The sequence below is a fragment of the Harpia harpyja genome, chromosome 9 (genome assembly GCF_026419915.1).
Source record: "Harpia harpyja isolate bHarHar1 chromosome 9, bHarHar1 primary haplotype, whole genome shotgun sequence".
NCBI lineage: Eukaryota > Metazoa > Chordata > Aves > Accipitriformes > Accipitridae > Harpia > Harpia harpyja.
Window position 1 is genome coordinate 27,559,753 of NC_068948.1, and position 15,559 is coordinate 27,575,311.

Consider the following 15,559-nt stretch of genomic DNA (forward strand, 5'->3'; position numbering starts at 1 on the left):
GCCCGGCCACACCCCTCCGGGCTAGCCCCTCCCCCGCCGAGAGAGGGCGCCGTTAGCCCAGCGGTGGGCGGGATCCGCGCCATCCCCTCCCGCGCCTCCTGTCCCTGCCCGGGACCCGTAGCAGCCTCGCGTCACCCGCGGCCTCTCGCGCGGCGGATTCTGTCAGCGGGGCGGGCCCGCCGCCAGCGGTGAGTGCCAAGGCGCCCAGCGCCGGCCCGGGGGAAGGAGGGGAATCGCACGGCGGCGGCCGGAGCCCGCGCAGGTCGGCCGCTTGCTTGGCGGCGGCGGCGGCTGCTGCTGCCCATAGGGCCCGGCTCTGAGGAGCGGTGGCCGCCGGGGCAGCGGCCGTGCGGAGGTCAGGCCCGCGCGGTGCGGCAGCGTGTGGGGAACCCGGGGCGGTAATGGGGCTCGATTCAGCAGGGAGGCTGCGGGAGGAAGGGGGCAGAGCAGCGGCGGGGGACAAGGGAAGCGGCCTGCAGCCTGCCGGGAGCCGGTGCAGACGGGAGGCGGGAGAGGAAGGGCGGCTGGTTGTTGCCTTTAGTTCTCCCTCGCAGGTTTTACGAACAGAACTTCAGCTTTCCCGGTTTCCGGTAGTGGCTCCCGTTTCTAGATCGGGTTGAATGATGTACTTTATGCCTCTTTGTTATCTCAGTCCTGTGTATGTCTAGAAAAAGAGAGAAGAATGGGGTACGGTGGAGAGCACATGGGAGGGAAAACTGGGGAGAAGGCAAGGGGGAACAGGTCTCTGAAACAGCAGTGGGCCAGCAGACATTGGTCGTCCAAAGATGATAACGCTCTGGTCAGCTCAAAGTCTTCTACTCCTGTGTTTCTGGTGCTTGTCTTCAGGTTTCTGAAGCCAGTAGTAAATATATAGACTGCAAGCAACCATAAATTTGTTTTTAATTGAGTCTGGAGAGGTGACAGGTTAGGATTACTTAATGATGTCTGCAAATATAACTTTCAGGGTTCTTTGCATAATTTTTACTACCAAATGATATTCCGATCTATAAATCCTTTCCACAAGCAGACAAGTATTTTTTCTATAATGGAACAGTGTGCTGAGCTGGACGGTTCTTTAACTTAACCCAGGTACAAATCTGTGAAGTGGCTGCAGTTTTAATCTACTCTTCTGCTAAAGCTCCTCTCCCACGGATAGACAAACTCCAGAGAAAAGCCCTTACACCTTATGTTGAACTAGTCATTCCAGAATTCTGTCAGAATGTTAGGGGTGCCCAAAATAAACAGAAAATTGCAGATTTTTCTGACTCCTTAATTTTACTAGTTGTGTTTGAGAAAACAGCTTTCCCATCTCTATTTTCCTTACTGTTAAAACTGTGATTTGAAACAAATGGGATACATTTCATGCAGAATGGAATTCCTCCTTCCTCTTCTGCTGTACATGCTAGCATGGCAAAGTAAAATGACTAAAAAAGCCTCCACAGGCTGATATCTTATTCTTGCAATAGCAAAACTGGGGCTTGTTTTTCAAATATGTATTGTGCATTGATTGTTAGATGAAAGAACGTAAAACACCTTTACAAAATCAATGTGCATCAGTGTGGAGTTATTTTCTCATTCTATGCAGTAACAGTTGTAAATGCCATTCTATGCAGTTAAACCATCTTTGTCTTGCTTAGCATTAACATTACAGTTAATCACCAATTCCCCTAAGACAGCTATTCCTCCTAAAGAATTACAAGGTAATTATCTCGCTTTGAATGCATTGTGTAACTTACTGCAACCAAGAATTCTTAAAGCATCTTTGTTAGGTACTGTCGTTATTTTCTCCTAAGGAAGTGGTATGAAGAAGGCCTTGAATGCTGGCAGAGAGGACAGATTTAACCAATTTACTTACCTTTTTGCCTTTATTTTTGCATCACAAATGCTCAAGTATTTTGTTTTGGGTTTTTTCTTCTGTTGTAATCAAAGATGGCTGAGCAGTAAATACTAACACATGATTAGGATGAAGCCAGAAACACAGAAGCATCTTCAGTCTCTGCGTTATTCCAGTTTCTTCAAAAAAACCACTGTGTAGCCCTTGCTCTTACATCTCTTAACAGCTGCTGTCAAAATAGATGTCCTTCCCCAATAAAAGAATCTGTCTTCCTCACTAGATGAATGAAATATCTTTACTTATAAAGTAAGGTTTTTTTGTCTCTAAATGTCTCTAAAAAAAGGCAACATGATTAATGGAATATTTTTTTATTAGGCAAATTATGCTGATTACCAGCAGTCAACTGTATTGCTGCAGAGCATTCTGACAGTTTGTCTGAATTATTTCTGTGCCTCGACTTTAAGCTCTTTGGGCAGGAACGATTCTCTCCCAGCGTAAGATACATTAAACATAGTAAAAACCCAAAAAAATCCACTTCTGTCTCTACAGAAAAAATGCTGAGAAGTCTGAAAGGACTCATCTACCATCCTCTAAAGGTAAGTCCTGTAATAGCGTGATGCTGCTTCCAATACTTCAGCTGTCCTGTGAACTGGAATGACAATTTACAACTGTATAAAAGTGAGATTCTTCTTACATTCATCATCTAAAAACTTGGTGCCTCCTATAAGCTGGTTGTGTAAACTCCCATTATGGGCAAAGGAAAGAAGGACAACTTGTGTCTGTTATTCCTTCTACATTTCTCTCTGTCGGCTGGGGAGAGAGAGAGAACGTGCAAGCAAGCCTGGATAGTTGGCTTAAATGAGACATTTGTTAGAAGACTAAAGTTTAGCATTCTGCAGCGTCCAGAATGCTGAAATTCTACATCTTCAATACAAGTGTTTCTTGGAAAACAGAGAATCTACTTGCTCTGCACTGCTGGAAAATACAAAGGAAGCAGCCCTTTATACAGAACAGAACCACTAGCCTTTCACAAAGCCTGTGCTGCTGGTGGGAAGATAATTTTGCCAAAGATGGCTCAGGGCTTCAGGTGGGTGTAGTAATATTAGCTCTGCCACAACAACACAGCAGCACTACGTTATCAGTAAAGCTTCCTTATATTATAAACAGCATAATGGTTCATGTTGCATATCTGGAATGATTTCCTAATGGTAAAGAATTTCAGTTGTTTTGTTTGCTGTTGTCTTTTAAATACTTTTTTCACTAGTACATAGTGATATGCAGCCATTAAAGAGGATGACTGTATAACTACTTGTTTCCAGAGATGAGATTCTGGTTGTACGGTACTGTACTTATGATGGCAGCCTTTATGAAATAAACAGTCTTTTCTAGAGACTAAGATATGTGGAAACATGTAGGAACAGCTCCACCTTATGGCACATGACTTTGTGATTAATCTCCATGTACCACGTGATAGTTTGCTGCCATTTCAGGGATCTGAGTTAGACTACTCTGTCCTTTGGCAGATGGAAACTTACTATAAAATCCACTCTACACTACTAGGATAAACTGTGTTAAAAGATGATGTGAAAACGTGAGAACCTTATGTACATGTTAGGATTTACTATGTAGAACTCTACAGTGAGCCAGAAAGGTATACATTTCTGGCATTCCACATGAAGCCAAGGGAATCAGTGATAAGCCACTGTCTTTTGTTCAGGAGGAGGGATCAAGTGGCATGTTGCTGCTATAAAGTCAGAATATATAATGCATTAGCAGTGGTATTCTAGGTCACTCAAAGGTATTCTTGTAGCCTGTTAAAAATGCAGACGCACTTCTGCATGAATTTTGTAAACGGAAATGCAGTAATTCATAAAATGCAAGCCTGTATCTCTCAAATTCAGGATCATAGAATGGTTTGGGTTGGAAGGACCTTAAAGATCATCTAGTTCTACCCGCCGTGCCATGAGCAGGTACACCTTCCACTAGACCACGTAGCTCAAAGCCCCATCCAGCCTGGCCTTGAACACTTCCAGGGATGGGGCATCCACAGCCTCTCTGGGCAGCCTGTTCCAGTGCCTCACCACCCTCACAGTAAAGAATTTTTTCCTAGTATCTAATCTAAATCTACCCTCTTTCAGTTTAAAACCGTTACCTCTCCTCCTATCACTACACTCCCTGTTAAAGAGTCTGTTCTGGTTTAACCCCAGCCAGCAACTAAGCACCGTGCACCCACTCACTCACTTCCCCAGTGGGATGGGGGAGAGAATCAGAAGAAAAAAGGTAAAACTTGTGGGTTGAGATAAGAACAGTTTAATAGAACAGAAAGGAAGAAACTAGTAATGATAATAACAATAATAAAACGACAATACTAATAAAAGGATTGGAATATAAAAAACAAGTGATGCACAATGCAATTGCTCACCACTTGCTGACTGATGCTCAGTTAGTCCCTGAGCAGCAATCCCCCCCCAGGCCAACTCCCCCCCAGTTTATATACTGGGCATGATGTCACATGGTGCAGAATACCCCTTTGGCCAGTTTGGGTCAGCTGTCCTGGCTGTGTCCCCTCCCAACTTCTTTTGTCCCTCCAGCCTTCTTGCTGGCTGGACAGGAGAAGCTGAAAAATCCTTGACTTAGTCTAAACATTACGTAGCAACAACTGAAAACATCAGTGTGTTATCAACATTCTGGTACTGAATCCAAAATATAGCACTATACCAGCTACTAGGAGGACAATTAACTCTATCCCAGCTGAAACCAGGACACAGTTCCTCCCCACCTTTCCTGTAGGCCCCCTTTAAGTACTGGAAGGCTGCTATAAGGTCTCCCCGGAGCCTTCTCTTCTCCAGGCTAAACAACCTCAACTCTCTCTACCTGTCCTCATAGGGGAGGTGCTCCAGCCCCTGACCGTCTTCGTGGCCCTCCTCAGGACCCGCTCAAGCAGGTCCATGTCTTTCCTGTGCTGAGGGCCCCAGAGCTGAATGCAGTACTCCAGACGGGGTCTCACAAGAGTGGTGTAGAGGGGCAGAATCACCTCCCTCGACCTGCTGGCCATGCTTCTTTTGATGCAGCCCAGAATGTGATTGGCTTTCTGGGCTGCGAGTGCACATTGCTGGCTCATATTCAATTTTTCATCCACTAATACTCCCAAGTCTTTCTCTGCAAGGCTGCTCTGAGTACTGTTGTATTCACTACTTCAGGAGCTTTTGTTGATTTTGTAGCACTTCAGAGAGTTGGGAAGGATTTCATGTCTCCAGGTACTTAGAAGCTGCTTCTACAGCCCAGCGCAAGCTACAGTCCACAAAGGAAAAGTTCCAAAGCACTACAAGGCTACACGGTGATTTTGAGGACGACATATCATGCTAAGGCTCAAAGAAGTGATGTTCTAAAACGGTATCCTTCCAGGAGAAAAATGTAGTAATTTAAAGATGGACTATGTTCTGTTGATGAAAAAATAGAAATTCTATGTACTTGGCTGCAAGAACAGAGGACTGGGCTTCAAGACAAAGTCCTTCTCACACTTGCATCCTGTCTTATTGTGCTGTCTTCTACTCCCTTCACAGAACTTACTAGGAGCTGGCTTTTGTACCATAGAGAATCCAACTCCTGCTGATCTTCTGAGATTGTGCTTTTAAAAAAGTGGTATTATTAATATTGGTTTGACTAAGTATCATTCAGCTAAAGTCTTGAGCTGTATCTAGATGCACATAAAAACTGAACTCACTTAGAGCAAGAAGTTAATCCTTGCTTAATTTTCATTCACTGTTACACAGGTCAGGGACAAGGATTTTTATGGTACTCCAGAGAAATGATGTTCACAGAGCAGTAAGCTTGCCTTTTCTTTTCTGTGAGCAAAGCTTACAGTCCCAAGATATTCACTTGAGAAGAAGGGAATGTGGGATGTTCAAAGAAAATGAGAGGGACTATGATTCCAGGCTAGGAATGACTTAGGGCTGACATTTTCTAGGTGAATAGGTGACAATAGTTGCATGCTCTAGTTATTCATGTATCAAATTAGCATCTTAGTGCCTTTTTCTAGGCTGTAAATTACGTCACTTCTGTGGGCTGAAAACTAAACATAGCCAAATAAAGACATCCTAATTGATTGTTTGGATTTGAGGAGAAAAAGAACATTGTGGGAACAAGAGAAGAATGTGATGACAACAGTGAATGTTTAGTGGTCTTCCATATTTACACCGCAGTAGTTTGTTATATAGGTATCTAGTGTTGGGTACAAACTGGTTTAATTCCTTCCCTAAAAGGAGAGTGTGTGCTGAAATGCTGATTCAGGAGTCCATTGTGTGTTGAACATGGGATGTGGGGTAATCCGACATTACACTTTATTCTGAGCTCTTGTGGCTTTCAAATGACCCCCTGAGGAAAACTCGGATGACAGTAGAATTGCATCATGTCATGGAGAACTGAAACAGCTGTTCCTGTCTCTAAACTTCAGTTTATGGCTACTCTCATCTATGCAGACAGACAAAATGGGAAACTACTTGCTCTGTTTACAGTTGGAGCCTGCAACTGTTCCAGTCAGTAAAATGAAGGGTGGCTTTCAGTTTTGCTTGCTTTGGTTACAGCCTCTGTTTGGAATATACACTTTTTTATTCATTGAGAAATGCTTATGTTTTCTTTCACCATAAAATAATAAAATGCCTGTCCTTCTACTACTCACTTTCTTGCCTATTTTGGCTAGGCTTTACAGGCATGCTTCAGCAGTCTGTCTATGGAAAAAAGAATTAATCAGCTTAGCTGGCTGTTTCAGTTTCTCAGCCATGTCTGTATTATAATGAAAGAGTCTGTATGCAGGGACACAGTTAGGAAAATCAGTGCAGGGAATGTAATTATAAATATCAAATAGTGGGCAGCACTGCACTAATCCCTCAATAATTGAGGTGATTATGGATTACTAGACAGCCTGAATTTTCAAGGTACTAGCTACTATTCATCAGTGTAGGCAGAAACATTGTGGGAACTTCCCAGCAATAAGACCTTAATGGCTGTACTTGTGCTCTTAAGCAATCTTGAAGGGGATAACTCTTCCAGGTACAGGGCTTGGCTCTCTAGATGACTTAAGGTGGTAGCTGACTTAAGTGAATGGAAATGGTTTAGAAGCAGGCATCTAAATGTGAAATGTGGTTCTAAAGCATGTAGTTTTTCATGATGAATTTACAGTCTTAAAGATGAATTTTTATTCTAATTGCAGAGAATTCTATTCTGTATTGCATGCTACCTTGACCCGATCATAACGTGCATGCAATGAGTGTACAAAACAAACTACTAACTGGATTTTTTACTGGCAATCTTTGACTGCTGAGAAGTTTGTTTCTGTTTGCCTTTTTCTTTCCTTAGTTGGACCATGGATATGCCCTCCGTACGGCAGCCAAAGATTGCTTAAGTTCCGTTGTCAGCCAGGATGTCCAAACACTGGCAGAAAGACCCAGAACAGTTTTCTATACCAGCGAGAATGACCCGGTGAGTTACTGCCACAATTGTTATTGTCAGACAGCAAGTGCCTAAATTCCATCAGTCTGCCTGTGGACGTGCTGGAGCCCAGAGTGCTTACTGGGATTGTGTTGTTCTAGTAAACGTAAGGGAAGGGAGTACACAGGCCTAATAATAGGCATCTAGACCATGATCCCCAGGCCAAAGGGAAACAGGCTGTGGCTGTGCAGTGCCACCTGCCTGGGTTTAAACAAGACAGGGCTAGTCCTCTGCCTGAAAGCTCCTGGGAACAAGTATTGATTCCTTCTCTATAGTTGCACAGATGAGATGATAGACTGTGTATTGTAGGAGCTCAGATGTGGTTTAGCTTGTCATCAGACACCATTAATTTCAACTCCAGGGTTATTCTTCCCTCACTAACCTCCCCAAATTGGCTATGAAGGGGGATAAAAAACACACCCCAGATGACCTCAGCTCAGCACAGCACAGCTCTCCAGCATCATAATTCCAGCCTCACACTCTGTCTCAAGCACAAAATGAAGTGGAATAAATAAATGGAATAAGCCTTTGAGATGCTTTTCTGCTGCCTGTGTAATTGGAGTCTTTCAATACTGATTCCTCTGGGGTCTCTATGGAAACAGCAGCATGCAGATGATCTTGCTCACGTGATGCGAGTGTCTCTATAGATTGCACAGAAGAGTCCAGATGGCAAGGATTGTCCCCACTGTCCTGTGCCTACCATTTACGTTGCCAGGCAACTGGCTTTGGCATTCTGACTTCATGGGCCTGATGTTTGGTGACAACCACCATTGCTTATTAATTTGTCAGATCAGTGTTCTTCGGACTTGCTGTATTGCAGATCATGTATTGCAGCAGAGGGGCTCCGCTGTCTCGCTTCATCAGCAAACCTGATAGCTCTGATGGCACATGTACTTGTGCACCATAAAGTCCCATTAAAAATGGATTAAGACCAGACAAAAACTAAATTTTTAATGAGAATTAGCTTTTATATACCTTTCCATTAGCAAAACTCAGTGACTAAACATGAGGATAAAGATACTGACCCACTTTACAGATGTAGGAGCTGAAGAGTGAAGGAATTTGGCCAAGGTTATGCAGCAAGTCAGCAATGAAACTGAGAATGAAAATGGTCTCTGGAGTACTGCTCTTCTGTTTGAGTCCATAGATAACACTGCCATGCAAAAACACAGGTGCTGTTAGTCTGTGTCCAACACGTGCAGGAAAACTCGAGCAAATCCAGCCCAGAGTTTGAAATACAGCTCTGCTTGGAAAAAAGACTGAAGTCTCTCTTAAAATTTTCTTCCTGTTGCTAAGATTTACTGACCAGTAAACACCAGACGGGCAACTCAAGCAGCTTAGATAGCAGTTTGCTGAAGTTACCAAATTGTTTCTTCCTATAAATAGTTCGGCAAACCTGTGGGTACCTTGAATCCTGCAGCTGTACCAAGGTTAAACCGTACAGTCCAGGACACATTGACCTGTCCTATGAGTACCTTTCCTCAGTAAGGTATGGAATAGGGGTGTAGTTACCATGGGCTTTTCAGAGTGGAGGGCAGGGCAGAAGACAACAGGCACGTTGCATGCTGAAAGACTGAAAATCTGGTCTGAAGAAAGGGAGGGAGAGTAACATACCAAGAGTCCTGGGGCTAGAAAATTCATGGGTCTGCAACAGAGTTGCAGCAGTTGCACCTGAAGAGTCCATCAATGAACTGGGAAAAGCAAAATATTCATGGCAAAAGCAGGCAGTATTCAAACCTGTAGGTACAGCTGCTCACATGGTTCCACGTGAGGAATACAGCAGGTGGCCAGGTCAGGGTAGCAGTACTCATCACAACTTTTTTTTCCCCATCTGTTCATTCTGGTCAAACCATTTGTCAGCCAGACTGCACAGGTGAGCGACCAAGCCCAGACCAGTATTGTCTCACCTGTTCTGGGCCTCAGTAAATTAAGCCCTGGGTCTACACCAAAGCTAATAAGGAATACAAGGAAAGTCTGGATCAGCCGCCAGATCTGCTAAAGCTGGCAAAAAGAATGACTGCTTCTTTTTCTTTCTGAACAGTAAATAAAACTACTTTTCCTGGATCATTATTATGCAAAATAAAGAAACCAAGGAAGTTGTTATATTCTGATTCCACATCAACCAAAATGGAAGTAAGAGATTGGCATGCACAAGAATAAAGAGGAGGATTTTTTTACTTTAAGTCCATGGAAAAGTGCAGAAAGTCTAGAGCAGGACACAGCAGCTTAGCACAAAGCTGCTAAAAATGCCAGACACAGCTTGGCACAAAAGTTGCTAAAAGTCACACAGGAAGTACTGCAGAATAGTGTCTCTATATACTGTCCTAATTATACAAGACACAAAAACTGATGACTAGACCCAGAGTAAATAAGTAAGTGTTTTGCAAGTATTGCCTTGTAGGAAAATAGAATAATGAAGGGAAAAAACAAGGATGTATAACAAGGCATGAAATGGGTATTAGATTTTCATATATCAGTAACAACTGCTTCTTAGAGTGCGCAGTCAGAGTTCTTAAAGTAATTACTATAAATAAATGCAGACCGATAAGTCTGCTGGAGGAATAATACTGACCACTTATGTCACAACAAGGGACTTGGAAATTATTGCCCCAGAAAACAGATTGTGAGTTCTTAAGCACCCAGTACTAGTTAACAAGGTAAGTGGCATATTAGGAATTACTACTGAGAGACAGCAAAGAACAAACCAGAAAACATAATTTTGTTGCAGACGTAAAGAAAGTAAATTTGAATCCGGCAGATAATTCAAAAGGGGATCATATTGCTATCAAGATATTGCGGTGACCAGAAGTACAAGTGGACTAATAAAAGATTAGATGAACTCATGAAGCATAGGGCCACCAGTGCCCACAAAACAGAATGGTTCATATACAAGCTCAAGGAATCCCTTTATTGTTTATTGCCAGGTGGGATATCCTTTCTTCAGATTCTTCCTAAGCATCTGCCAGTAGTGTCCTGATACTACAATTCCTGCTTTACCTTAATATGCTAGTTCTCCTGACTCTTGCTTTGTAGATTGAGCACGTAGATACTCGCTTTGATTGAGCATTCCCTCCCTGTTCCATTCTCACAGGCCTTCTGTATCCAGAAAAGAGGTATTGGACTTTACTGAGTGTTACAGTTTGCATTTTACCTTCCCAGGCCAACCACACAGAACACCATGAGGGTCGCCATTATAGCATTCCACTTGAGGAGGTGAAAGCTGTGTTTCCACATGGACTGCCCTATCGGTTCCAGCAGCAGGTACTTTGTCTTAGGGCAGAGTTGTAGGGAGTGGACCGGTATGTGGGAAGAACCAGATCCATCGGGTAACTACAATGCTTTCCTGTTGGAATAAGAGAGAGTGATGTGCTGCAAGAATGCAGTTACTCCTGGTCCTTACTGTTATTTTCTATATCTAAAAGATATGAGTCAACCTAACCAGAATAGTGGCAGAAGGGTGTGAGGATTCCACCTTAGGCAACATTCTATCCAGTATTTTTCATCTCTAACAACTTCTGAGTACATAATGAATTACAGCATATTTTCCACAGTTACGTTTCTGTATGAAACAGGCTGTCTCATGAAATAAGTTTATATCGGCAACAAAAAAATCTTGCCTCTTGATTTCTTTTGTAAGACAGATCATGCTGTGACTGGATCAGGCTTTGCAAGCAGCTAATACAGACTGCCTACTTGAGTTTAGGAAGAGATTTCTTATCTGTGAGTTAGTAATTCTAGGTGATTGACTTTTGATTCACTGACAGGCCGGTCGGCCTCACCTTGGTCTCTGGGAACTTGATGGAACAGCTAATCCTGGAAACCATTTCCAGGCACACAAAGGATAAGAAAATCATCAGGGGTAGTCAGCATGGTTTCACCGAAGGGAAATCACGCTTGACCAACCTGATAAACTTCTGTGATATGACTGGCCTGGTAGAGGAGGGGAGAGCAGTGGACATTCAGACCCTGCACAGTACCAATCAGAGATGGAATCATGCCAGGAACAGCTGTAGTGTGCCAGCACCTGGCTTCTTGTTCATATTCTGTTCCTTTTCTCAGATTAAGACCTTCAATGAAGCCTGCCTGATGGTGCGAAAACCAGCTCTAGAACTTTTCACTTACCTGAAAAGCTCCAACTTTGCACACCCAGCTGTCAGATATGTGATCTGTATCTTTTATCACTTACTTGATGGTAGAATGCAAGTTAAATACAAGCAGGTGAGTTTATGCAGATGAGGGTGATGTTTTGATCCTGTGCTGACCACTGCTGTTTAGTCTTCAGGAAGTGGTTCTGCTATGTGTCTTTTGTCAGCAAAGCTAGTCTAAGAAGTTCACGAAGCTTGTATACTTTTATTCTAAGCCCAATTTGGCTTATGGCACAGATCTACAAACAGGGCTACCGGCACAACTAAGGGAGTGGGAATAATCAGCTCTGATGTAGGGGGGCAGGGGGATATAGAGAGAAGGAACTCTTTAGGCTAGGTTTGCTGCTGAACAAAAGCCATCCTTGCTTTTATGACCTTTGAACTTCCTTTATGCCTTTGTGAAAGAATTGCAGTCAAGTATAAATTGAAGTGGTTTTTCAGAGACTTTCCTTGACAATCCATGTTGGAGATGGTGAGAAAGGAACAGGGAAAACCATGACTCTGTGTCACGTGGTTCACTACTGCACAAGGCAAGGCTGGCTGGTGCTGCACATCCCAGATGGTAAGAATACTGATGCTGTCTGTGTTATTACATCAAATACACATGCTGATCCAGAAGATGCTGCTTCAAGAGAAAGGTGTAGGGTAGGCCACAGCAAATTATCTTTTTTTTTCCATAGTGGAGAAGGCTTACAAAGCACAAAACCCCCAAATAAAGTAGAACATAATTACAGTTATTTTCACCTGCTCACACATGCTTATAGTCAGTCTTTTTTTCTCCACTGTTAATGAGTATGACAGGAGACGTGCTGTGTGTGGGTCTGACCTCTTCTGTTCTCAAGGGAGAGTCTTCTCCATTAAGGATGGCAGACTTTTCTTAACAGTGTAGCAGAATAAGGATAAGAGATACAAACACACCCCCCACCACCCAACTCATACAATTATTTTGACCAAAAAAAAAAAAAAGGCAACTGTTTTATTTTGCTTACAGCTCATCTCTGGGTGAAAAACTGCAGGGAGCTTATACAGTCTTCCTACAACAAAGAACGGCTTGATCAGCCTTTGCAAGCATCCTTCTGGCTCAAGAACTTCAAAACCTCAAATGAGCGCTTCCTAAAAGAGGTTTGTAGAGCCTGTCAAGTTGTCTTGGTTAGTAGCTAAGAACTACCCACAGGATTATCTCTCAGGGACTGCAAGCGCATGTGCTTTCTGTCATTGAGCACCTTGACGCAAATTCTAGATTTGCTCATTTTCAAGAAATGCTTCATGTACTAATGCATGCACTCATATTGCATACAAACCCACAAACCCTACCCTTCACTGGAATTCAATTTTTGTGGAAAAAGAAGTACTTTAAATCCCCCCTGTGTCGATAGCTATTTGCAATGAATACTTCTCCCAGATTCTGCACTACTCTTTAACACTGGCAAAGAACCAGGAATCTTGCCATCCAGACTTGCCAAGCTGCCTTTGCACTACTTATATCCCAATCCAATTGTAATTCTCTTACCGCAGATAAAAACAGAAAAAAAATATGTGTGGGGCAAACGAGAAAGCACTGAGGAGGGCAGACCATTGGGTGAAGTGGTGGAACAGGTAAGGAATAACAACTGCTTCTGGCTTTGTCTCATGTTTTATTAGAAGATCCTGTCATTGCATATGTACAACAAATTGCTTCTAAAGATCTTGCAAATACGAATTCTAGGAAATGAAAGGCATTTCCCTATCAACAAGGTGGCTACAAAAAACATTGTGGAAGATCTGATGGATCTGTAAAGGAAGTTGTACAGAGAACTTGGGTAGAAGCAAAAATTAGAATCTGAAAGTTCCTATGTCTTTGATGCTCAGTACCTTAGACCAGATTGCTCCTTTGAAACGAACGAACAGACTGTTGACGGTTGTTTTATCCTCCTTCCCCCTTAGAAAGGGCAGACAATGCCCAAAGTTGCCAGCATTATGTATTAACAAGAAAACCAACCTGAGTGATGTGCCTTTTCCTACTTAAAGGGTTTAGCTCGTGTGAGAAATGCCAGCGATGCTGTAGGGGTTGTGCTGAAAGAGATAAAGCAGCAATGTCATCTTGGCTCATTCCGACTTCTTGTGGCAGTGGACGGTGTCAATGCGCTCTGGGGAAGGACTACATTAAAGAAGGAAGACAAAAGCCCTGTAAGAATTGATTTGTTCTGATGATATTTCTGCATTCCTACTGCAAGGGAGAGCGTTTTGTTAATTTTTAAGTTCTATAGTAATCCCTGAAAGACATACATTTGGCTTTGCTAGCTTGGAGGGACCAGCAAAATTCATATTGTGCTTTAGACAATTTTTACTGAAGAAAGTTCTCTCAGTAAGAAAAAAGTGCACGTATGTCTTGTTACAGCAGGAAAGGTTTGGGCGTTTCTCTGTGTAACATTGCTAAGGCTGAATGCTACAGTGCTAAGTAAAAGCAAAGAAAAAAATGCACCAAAAGGATGCAAATGATCCTTCCAGTCTTAAAGTAGGGGAGGGGAATTTATGTCTTAGATTGAAACTGCTGGCAAAAAAAGTGATGCAGACAATCTTCACCAGGTTTCTCCAGAGGAGCTGACGCTCGTGTACAATCTAAGGAAGATGATGATGAATAATTGGGTGAGTTCCAGTCTGTACCTTTGGGTGTGTTATTCTCAGCAATTAAAATTACCTGCTGATAAGCGTAAAGCTACAAATCTAACATCACACTGTTGCTTCAGCAAAGGAGAGGATGAACATCATGTGACTGTTAAGGGTTAGTATCTCATCAGCGTTTCTGACATCACCCAAAGAGAAATAAGAACAGGTCAGATATGTAACAATGCTTTTCTTGATTACCGTGCCAAACTCCAGTTTATGACCCTGAGCTAGAGGTATTTAATAACCCTTATGACACTTTGCTTTCTGATTTTTTGAACTAATGAGAACTTTTAGTTTCTAGATGTTTTGCTATAGGAGGTCAACTCCTTTTGCTTATTTTTCAATCCTCTGGATGCTAGTATCTCTAACAGATAGTCTTCAGATGCAAAAGTATATAGAAAAGTCCTTTTTAAAGTATTTCAGTTGTTTCAATAGAAAAGCCATTTATAGGTAAGAATGACACGTTTAAATGCCAGCACTGGAAACACCAGCTACGTACTCCCTGTTCTGCATGTGTCCTTGGAGTAGCCAGGCTTAACGTAGTTAGGAGCATTGTAAGAAGTCCATTATATAGAATTTTGGAATTGAAGTAACTGTAAGATCAAAAAGCCACCACCTCACTTATTTAGAATCAGTCCATAACTATTTCACAACTACTGTGTTTGCAGCTAAAAGGGTTTCTAATCTACCTTTTAGAGCGGAGGTGCTATTGTGACGACCCTCAGCCAGACCGGCTCTCTCTTCAAACCCAGTTCTGCCTATTTGCCCCAGGAGTTGCTGGGAAAGGTGAGTCCTGGCCTCTTCTTGTTTTTCCCCTTCACACTGGGAAACAAACAGAAATCCTGGTTTGGGAACTGCGTTCAGTTCAGGGTGGCAGCCTTTGCTCTTTGGATCACATACAGTTTTATTCTCCTTTGAAATAACTCTGCTTGAGCTCATCCCAGACGGGTCCTGCAGCAAGAAGAGGCCCAGGCCCGTGCCCGTGCCCGGGTGCTGCAGCCTGCGGCGGGACCTCACCCCCGGCTTTCCTTCCCAGGAGGGCTTTGATGCCCTGGACCCTTTCGTCCCCGTCCCGGTCCCCAACTATAGCCCGCGGGAGTTCGAGAGCTGCTACCGCTACTACCTCGATCGCAAGTGGCTGCAGCACGAGAAAGGTCAGCGCCCTGCCCGGGAGAGGGCGGGGGGGGGAGCCTTAGCCCGGGGACCGGCCTGCCTGCGGGGAGCCAGGGGCGGGCCGGGGGGGGGAGGTCCCGGCGGAGGAGGCCGCGGCCCCAACACACCTTCTGTCTTGCAGCGCGCACGGAGGATGGCAAGGAGGAGCTGCGGTTCCTGAGCGGCTCCAACCCGCGGCAACTGGAGCGGCTGGCGGGACCCCTCTAGCGCAATAAAGGCCGGACCGGCGGCGGTGCCTCCTTCCCGCTGTCGGTGCCTCCTTCCCGCTGTCGGT

At 43.7% G+C, this 15,559-nt stretch overlaps 1 protein-coding gene across 7 annotated transcripts; it reads left to right on the forward strand.

Moving 5' to 3' along the window:
• Nucleotides 1-51: 51 nt before the first annotated feature.
• Nucleotides 52-15,528, forward strand: DAP3 (death associated protein 3). Of its 7 annotated transcripts, XM_052795465.1 has the most exons (14): nt 432-799; nt 1,673-1,700; nt 2,384-2,430; nt 7,190-7,312; nt 10,481-10,582; nt 11,381-11,489; nt 11,936-12,028; nt 12,458-12,588; nt 12,982-13,062; nt 13,474-13,632; nt 14,032-14,091; nt 14,809-14,898; nt 15,149-15,266; nt 15,407-15,528. In XM_052795465.1, the coding sequence occupies exons 1-14, from the start codon at nt 683-685 to the stop codon at nt 15,490-15,492; spliced, it is 1,344 nt and encodes a 447-aa protein (XP_052651425.1). In that variant the 5' UTR covers nt 432-682; the 3' UTR covers nt 15,493-15,528. The 7 variants fall into 7 exon arrangements, with proteins under 7 accessions (XP_052651422.1, XP_052651424.1, XP_052651425.1 ...); XM_052795462.1 differs by lacking the exons at nt 432-799; nt 1,673-1,700 and adding an exon at nt 52-188 and having other exon boundaries at nt 11,381-11,539; nt 11,908-12,028; XM_052795464.1 differs by lacking the exon at nt 1,673-1,700 and having other exon boundaries at nt 431-799; nt 11,381-11,539; nt 11,908-12,028.
• The last annotated feature ends 31 nt before the right edge of the window (nt 15,529-15,559 follow it).

Bases quoted from the DNA above. Each gene is read 5' to 3' on its own strand.
- DAP3 (XM_052795458.1), top strand. From the start codon at position 2,742: ATGCTGAAATTCTACATCTTCAATACAAGTGTTTCTTGGAAAACAGAG. The intron at 10,583-11,380 runs GTACTTTGTCTT...TCCTTTTCTCAG, and splicing joins CCTATCGGTTCCAGCAGCAG to ATTAAGACCTTCAATGAAGC. The intron at 14,092-14,808 runs GTGAGTTCCAGT...TCTACCTTTTAG, and splicing joins AGATGATGATGAATAATTGG to AGCGGAGGTGCTATTGTGAC.